The 8942-nt window shown below is 35.6% G+C and overlaps 1 protein-coding gene across 1 annotated transcript in view; it reads left to right on the top strand.

Annotated features, from left to right (window-relative positions):
• The window catches only part of LOC144955822 (uncharacterized), a 44981-nt gene that overhangs the window by 26861 nt on the left and 9178 nt on the right, over positions 1–8942 (top strand). The window contains exons 12-14 of the mRNA XM_078886018.1: positions 6028–6150; positions 7077–7191; positions 8276–8469. Coding sequence (XP_078742144.1) covers positions 6028–6150; positions 7077–7191; positions 8276–8469 — 432 coding nt within the window. The remainder of the gene's footprint in view (positions 1–6027; positions 6151–7076; positions 7192–8275; positions 8470–8942) is intronic.

Here is an 8942-nt window from a genome sequence, read left to right as displayed (position 1 = left end):
GCACCACAGTCCTTGGCGTGAATTACTAAAGGGCATTTTTTTTCAAATTGAGTAAGATAAAAGATTAAGGTGAAAGAAACAAAACAATTGACATTATTTTTTAATAAAGATTATGTTTTTCAACATGACATCATTAGATGCCATCACCTTGGCATTCCAAGGAGAAATATAGATAATTTATCAAACAAATATCTGATGTAAGCAGGAATCAACCAACCGTGTTGTCCGCAGTGAGCAAATTTGGGGATTACCTCACTCAATCCTAGAGTCTTTTGCTACTTTTCAAAATTGGAAAAAATGTATCAAAAATGAACATGTGTATAGATAGTTTTATTAAACTACCATTAACATGTAAAAACTAAAAACATTAGCTCTGATACTACGCCTATAATTTGTCTCAGAAAAATGTAATGAATAAGCATGGGGTAAAAAGTAACCCCGGGTAAACTACGGATATAGTAGGTGTTAGGGTTGAGTGAGTTAATAAGCTAGCCCTGAGAAGAAAAAAAATGAAAGTGTCTGAATCATGGCTAGAATCCAGGATCTTACCGGTCACATGGTAGTAACCAAAAATAGACATTCCTTCTCGTAGGTTAAAAACTTTGTATTTCATGGGGAAAATAATACGAGTATAGTCACTAAATATATATGAATAAACAAAATATTGAACAATGTTTTGTTTATTCATCTTAACTACGCCACTACCACATCATCTCATTCATCTGTGGTGTTTCAATCATCCTGTTTTGTTGATAAAGGGGAAACCTGAAACGTTCATTTGATCTGTTTTTGTAATTAAATTGAAGCTTATATTCAACTTCACGTTATTATTTATTTCTTCGAGCTTCGAGCAGCAACATTTACACATTTTAACCATGAGAAATGAGATGCCTTGGCCATAGCCGATTAGATGCTTTCAATTATTTCTAAGCAAAGAAACGAGAAATCTTTTACTTGCATGACAGATGACAGTGTGAAACAGGTGTTTATATCATCTAATTACCTTTGACATGCTTTTAAAACTCAAACAAATAGATTTGTTGTTTTATCTGACAACAATTTTGATCTTTGTTTGCTGTTCGTAATTCAATACAAATAATTCGGGGTGGGGATCCTGACCTCCCATAGCGGGCAGGGAGGTACATACTGTGTCTTCTATCCCCTTATATCTTATCCAACAAGATTTCTGTCTTTGTCTTGGAATGAGATTACTTGGTTTTTTCCGAGCCCTCGTCGGAGTCCTGGCTGAGAGGGAAACAGTCAAATGCATTGTTATTGTTTTGGGAGATGATTTTTTTTCCTTGTAAATCATCTCTCTTTTATGTATTATTATATTTGTTATTTTTAATGTATAATGTAAGCATTTGAGTGTATTCCACTTTGTTGGATTTTGTGCTTGTGTCTGGTTGAGACATAGATGATCTCAAACTAAGTACATTGGTGGTATGCTCTTGGAATCTACATCTGATCCCTATTTGTTCCCATTCCCCTTTGTCTTACTTTCTCTTGGGTGCTTTAATTGTAATTCTAGAACTTTTTACTATCCCATTTTCTTCCTTTTTTACTGGCGCTGATATAACCTAAATGTGTTGCAAGCGCCGTAAAACCCTTAAAAACAAAAAAAACAAAAACAATACAAATAATTCAAACACCTGACACACAATCATCCTTCGTGACGTTGCATCAGGACAAAGGATGATTTCTGATCGTCGAGTCTAGCATGTGTAGAGTCAACTCTCACTCACTCAATCAATTAACCAGTAGATGTGCTTGGACAAACATAGTTGCTTGTTTATAAACAGTAACGTGAATGAAATCGACCAATCACTCACTGACCATTGTTATTGTCTTTATACCACCAAATGAGTGACTAGTTAGTTATCACATGATTTTCATGATCAGATTATAAACGTTTGAATTTATACATAGTTTTCTGTGTTAGTTCAACTGATCAAGCGGTTGAACAGTGGATATTTTACTTTAACACATACCATCGATAGTAAAACCTGTGTAGTTTGCTGTGTCTACCAATCACTGCCATTGTTTACATTATGATGATTGTCCGAGAGGCATGGTTATCTACCGGTCTATCCTATAGATAGTATGCGCTTGGCTAAGAAGCTCACAACATTGCCATCCGGAAGTATAATGGACCAACACACAGAACTATGAGTAGCCTTAAACGTTTATAGTCTGGTTAATACAGTTTAGTGAGAATTACTCATAAATGCGGATGGTAAAAAAACAATATTAAAGACCTGAGTAACGTCAACTTCGGTCTATCTATATTAGTAGTCATCTTTGGTGGGGAAGGGAGGGGATCGGGGGTATGAAGAAAATAAGCCCACAATCCTTCATGCTGGCTTGCTCCAGCACTTCCTGCATTGGCAGGAAAGGATTACCCATCCTGAAATTTTAAAATTTAAGTGCGGCTGTGTGGTCTAGTGATATGACACTTGCTTTCGGATCGGAAGGTTCTGGGTTCAAGCCTCGCTTGGCACATAGTTGAGTCCATGGAAAAGGCTCTTTACTCACATTCTCTCACCGTACTCAGGTGTAAAATGAAAACCTGGCCGTTAACAGCGTTGTCTCTGTCCGAAAAATAATTGTAATATCGCCTAACAGGCGTGATGTCCCATCCTAAATGTTAAATGTTGCTGTTGGCCAGAGACCCCTTGTATAGCACTTTTAACATGTTAAGTGGATATTGCGCTATATAAATGCTCAATTTTTTTTTTATTTAAAAAAATTGTAACAGTAAATTCCACCATATTATTTTGTCTTTGGCTTGACATAATGATATCTTGTAATCCTTCATGCTGGCTTGCTCCAGCAGTTCCTGCATTGGCAGGAAAGGGTTACCCATCCTTAAATCTTACAGTAAATCCCAGCTAACTATTTTTTTCCCTTTGGCTTGACATAATGGTATCTTGTAATAAAGTCAAGCAGTGTTGAGCAAGATTAATGACTTTAGGAAGACAATGATCACAAATCTCTTGCTTTGGCATTATTTTCCTGGGTAAGGCTCTCTCTCTCCCCCCCCCCCTCCCCCCACCACCACCAAACTGAGGTGTGAGTTTTCAAATTTATTTTTTAAATTTATATTCAGCGAGTGATGTGGAGGATTGTGTGCTAGACTGAAAGAAAACGTTGAGATTCATTATCATTTAGAGGAAGATGTAAATATTTATTGTGACAACAGTCTCACTGCACTGATATTCAGAAGGCTATATAATATTATTGAACCTTTTTCTTGCTTATTAATGCATTTCTGTCCGATCAAAGCAACAATTTTTATGTTTTGCTTTATCAAGTCTGCGTTTGTTTTGTTAATCTATTTACAACAAAACTGTTGTTATTTGGTTCCTATGACAAGAAAGACCGAAACTGAAAGGTAAATTTTATTGTAATTTAAAACTTTTTTTTAATGAAAAGCATTGTGTTAAAATGTATGTTTTAAAAATTTTTACGTCTGCATTAATTCATAAATATTTTTATGATTACTGGCACTCTCCATTCTTTCAGCAGTATCAAATGCTTAAACATAAAGTTAACTTAAGAATTGAGAACAGTATGGTGAAAACCTTTTAATTTCTTTTTGATAATTGCTTTTTTACCTCTTTGTAGAGTGTTTGTTTGATTGTTAATGTATTTTTTCTTTGTTATTCAGGTGTGATGTTGACGCAATAGGATTAAAGCAACTCAATGGCTCTCACCAGCAGTCATAAAGAAATTTCTCAAATATGACGAGTTGGAAAGGCTTGACTAAAAGAATGGTTTAAGAGAGAACCGTTTGATTGTATGAAATGTTTTAATGGTCATCGCGACTATGCCGCTGTGTTGCAAGCGCCGTAAAACCCTTAAAAAAAAAAAAAAAAGACTATGCCGTCACCGAAGAAGATGGAAACTGAAACTTTTTGATATTTGTCAAACTACTCGTCATTTCTTTCGACAGTGACATATCCCATGGTGCTGTCCTGAAATTCCACCCATGAGACCAATGTTAGCGGGAATGAGTATTCCGTGGATGGCTATTTTTGTGAGGCATTCTCTCTGCAGTGAACTCTGTAGAAAAGATATTTGCAAAGTTATTCTTGCTTAATTTTGCGTTTCTGTGCGATTGAAAAAAGAGGATTTTTATCTTTTCGTTTGTTTTCTTTGGAATGAATAACCATTGTCATTGGGTTCCCAATGAAGTCAAAAGGCAAAACTGAAAGGTAATTTCTATTTAGTTATAATTTATTTTTTTCAAGAAAAGTACTGTGCAGAATTATTTTTCTTAAAAAGTTTAATTACAATAATGTGATTCATTAATATTTTCGAAATTATTGAAAATTCTTGAGGCAGTGTGAAAGACTATAAGTTTATAAAGAATTAAGAAAAGTAGGAAAATTCCTTTAAATTTCTTGTTAATTTTCTTAAATATTATCTTGTTAATTTTCTAAAATATTAATTTGTTTGCCCATTTATCTCTTTATGGATTGCTTGATTATTAACCTATTTATATTTATTTTTTCTTTGTTATTCAGGTCTGATATTGAGGCAATAAATTAAAGCAACCTGTTGATTTTCACCAACAGTCATGAAAAAAAATTCTCAAACATGACAACATGGAAAAGCTTGGCTAAAATATTCGTATAAGAGAGAACCGTTTGATTGTATGAAACGTTGAAATGGTCGCATCGTGACTGTTCAGTCACTGAAGAAGACGAAAACTGAAATGGTTTGATATTTATCAGTCTACTCACCATTTCTTTAGACAGCGACGTGTCCCAAAGAAGGGATCTTGAAATCCCTCCCATGAAAACTTTATAAGCATATTTTTTTTAAAGTGAAGAGAGGAGTTCAGAGGATGATCAATAACCACTTTGTCCAGCTTATTATCCAAAATCTCAGGAGATTACTACACGACACTCAAAATTGATCAAACTAGAAAGGGAAAAAAAACCAAAAAAAACAGCAAATGATTGTCAATGCGGGAAGAATTTCATACACCGTCTTGTGAGAGCAGTATAAGTGGCAAATCCAAAGGCTCACAAGCTATAAACAAACAAAAAGTACGACTCGACTCCCGTAGTTTCATTTCCTTTTATAAATAATGGCTGGTGTTCTGTCTATGAGTTTTAAGACTAGAGATTTCTCTCAATGCGATGAAACATCGAAACATTGTCCACTGCAATGAAAGATGAAAATATATATAATTATGTCTTCAAATTTCTAATGAAAACCTCAGATGACATTTTGGACCTTGTGCTGAAAACATTTTGGATAATGTTGTTGACATCCCATGATACCTTTCTGTTTTGGATTTCAAAAACATATTTTGATATCTTGTACTTTGTGTGGAGATATCTGTTGTTTCCAAAAACAAAAATACCACAATGCCTTGCTACTGTTTGTATGTGACCTCTGACTATGCCAGAACCGTCCATGATTGATGTCTTATAGAATTGGGAGTCAACCAACCCAGGATCCCTGGTATTCTTCCATTTGACCCACAATGCCAAAACCACTCACAACTTCCTGTACTCGGCTTGGAATCATTCATCCATCCCAGGATGCCTTTCAGTCTTGTCTGTGACAACTCATGATCCCAAAACTACATGTGATGTCTTATTACCTCCTGCAATGCCAAAATTTCCCATGATGCTTTGTAGAATTGGAGTCTTCCCATGATGCCTTGCAGTAGATGCAGATTCTTCCATCCCATAATATCCAACAGTCTTTGATCGGTGATGTAAATGTATCTCTAACCGCCACCAAAGGTATTAATACTACTTCTTCTACAACTACCATATAGGGCTTTATACTTTTCTTTCTTCTCATTCTGTGAGGCTCTTTTTTTCTTTCTTCATACTGAACACTGAATATTAATTTCATATGTTCTGCCTATCATAATCATTGAACCATGATATAGGATCATGTCTTAAAAATATTGATTAATTAATTTTTAAAAAGGAGAGAAATTGACTTTATTTTACAGGTTTTTTTTTCAAACTTTCCATCATTCCTTGGCTGTAATTTCAGGCTTGCCAATAAAGAGGTCTTTGAAAAAGCTGTAGTGGATTTTCGTCAAGCTCTGGAGCACAATCCGACCCACAGCAATGCCAGGAACTACTTGGTGGAAACACTTCTCGCCATGGGGAAAAGGTGAGATAAAAAAAAAAACTTGAGCTTTTATATAGCACAATATCCACTAAACGTGCTCAAAGTGCTTTACAAGGGGTCCCTGGCCAACAGCAACACATAACATGTAGGACGAGACATGACGCCTGTCAGGCGATATTGCAAATTTTTGGGACAGAGACAAGGCTGTTAACGGCCAGGTAATCATTTTACACCTGAGTACGGTGAGAGAATGTGAGTAAAGAGCCTTTTCAAAGGACTCAACTATGCGCCTAGCGAGGCTCGAACCCAGGACCTTCCGATCCGAAAGCGAGTGTCATACCGCAATGCCACATAGCCGCAAGGGCTTTTTTATTATTTGTTTCTTTACATTAGTTAAGTACTCTACCGATTGAGTTCTTATTTTTCCTGAGAACCAATGTGGTGATGGGGATGGATATTTTTTAAAGCAGCTCATTGGCTCTCATAAGCCATTATGGTGAAATTGCAGCCCTGTGGTCTTGTGTATGACACTCGCTTTCGGATCGGAAGGTCCTGGGTGGTTCGAGCCTCGCTAGGCGCATAGTTGAATCCTTGGAAAAGGCTCTTTGCTCACATTCTCTCACCGTACTCAGGTGTAAAATGAGTACCTGGCCGTTAACAGCGTTGTCTCTGTCCGAAATAATTGAATATCGCTTTACAGGCGTCGTGTCCTGACCTACGTGTTAACTGTTTCTGTTGGCCAGGGACCTTTTGTAAAACGCCTTGAGCATGTTTAGTGGATATTGCACTATTATATAAAAGCTCAATTTAAGAAAACAAATTTTTAGGATGAATATTGTAAGAAAATTACTTTACTAGTATGAAAGGAAAAGAAGATTAAGGATAAAGATATTGACTTTGAAAATATGGTTGAACATCTTACCAGGAGTATCTATATATTATATATTAAATGACACTTTCCTTACCAGTGCTGAGGACAGCCGACATGTGAAAGAGGCCTGTGATCTGTATGGTCAAGTCTTAGAAGTGGACCCTGCCAACCAAGAGGCCAAAGACCTGATGGAGGACTGCCAGAAATTGCTGGTGTGTAAAAAAGTTTTTGTTTTAATGCCCTTTGTTTCTGCAATAGATATTATGTGATTGGCTAAGAAGCTCACAACATTGCCATCCGGAAGTTTAACGGACCAACACACAAAACTATGTGTAACCATGAATTTTTATAGTTTGGTTTCATACCGTTTAGTGAGAATTACTCAGAAACGAGGATGGCAAAAAAACAATAACAAAGGCCTCAGTGATGTCATCTTTGTTCTATCTGCAGGACTGTAGCTCAGTGTTGAGACTCATGATTTCACAAAAATGTCCAAGATTTTTGCACACGACATTTATTCACTATAACGTTTGTCCTTATGGGACATTATAAAACCTCTTGTATCATCTTTCGATACAAAATTTTAGTTTTTATATTGTTTTTGTTTTTTATCATTAGCGGCAAAAGGGTTTTGAGCCTGAGAAGTTACATGTTAAACATTCTGTTGTTTACTTTAACTACCATTTATTATTAATGTTGATAATTCTTTACAGTCCACAGTTCCTAGCAGTTTAGTATTCACTTTGAACTGTAAGTACCTTGAATATCAGGTCTGGAGCTGAATGGTGTGTCACTGTGGTTTGGAGCTGAATGGTGTGTCACTGTGGTTTGGTCATGTAAATGTTGCTGCTCGAAGCTTGAAGAAATAAATAATAATGTGAAATTGAATGTAAGCTTCAATTTAATTACAAAAACAGGTCAAATGAACGTTTCGGGTTACCCCTTTATCATCAAAACAGGATGAATGAAACACCACAGATGAATGAGATAATGTAGTTATCTACGCCACTACCACATCATCTCATTCATCTGTAGTGTTTCATTCATCCTGTTTTGATGATAAAGGGGTAACCCGAAACATTCATTTGATCTGTTTTTGTAATTAAATTGAAGCTTACATTCAATTTCACATTATTAATTATTACACTTTGGTTTGGAAGTGTTGTTGTTGTTATTATTATTATTATTATTATTATTATTATTATTATTATTATTATTATTATTATTGTTATTATTATTATTACTATCCGTGAATATGGAGTGAATATAAATTATCCAATATTTTCTTTCTTTCAGGCCATACAATCTCAATCCGAAACAACAACAACTGACCCCAGAGGAGATGATGGTGAAAGCAGCAGCAGAGGCAAGGTCAAGGTCAAGAAACGCCATCGAGACAGACAGAAATCTTTGTCGTCAAGCGAAGTCCTCAACGAGAGCACTCAGAAATTGCTGGAAATCATCAAGCAAGAGCAGAAGAAACTGGCGAGGTAGGACAGTAGATAAGGATTTGAAAAATGATTGTCACAGTTTAGAGGCTCAATTGATTTTCATTGTTTAGAGGCTATATATATTTTATATATATATATATATATATATATATATATATATATATATATATATATATATATATATATATATATATATATATTATATTTATGAGTGTTGGTGGGTACTTGTAGGTACGAGAGTGCTCGATAATGTTGGTTAGAGCTAATGTAAAATATTATGCCGACTGATGACGTCGATGGAGACCACAGAAACATGTGTTTCGGCCATAAATAAGTGAGTGGCTGCATTTATATTTTATATATATATATATAAGGGGGGCGACGTGGCTGAGTGGTTAAGGCATTGCACTGTTCGAGCCCCACTTCAGGCATTTTCGTTTTTTTTCCTTGGGCAAGATTATTAATTCCCAATTTGCTCACTTTGGACAACATGCGTAATTCCTGTTGACATC

Source organism: Berghia stephanieae, chromosome 10 (genome assembly GCF_034508935.2).
Source record: "Berghia stephanieae isolate SIO BIC M18660-M18661 chromosome 10, UCSD_Bste_1.3, whole genome shotgun sequence".
Taxonomy (NCBI): Eukaryota; Metazoa; Mollusca; class Gastropoda; order Nudibranchia; family Aeolidiidae; genus Berghia; species Berghia stephanieae.
The sequence above is the reverse complement of the archived record's forward strand: the minus strand, read 5'-3'. Positions and strand labels throughout refer to the sequence as shown.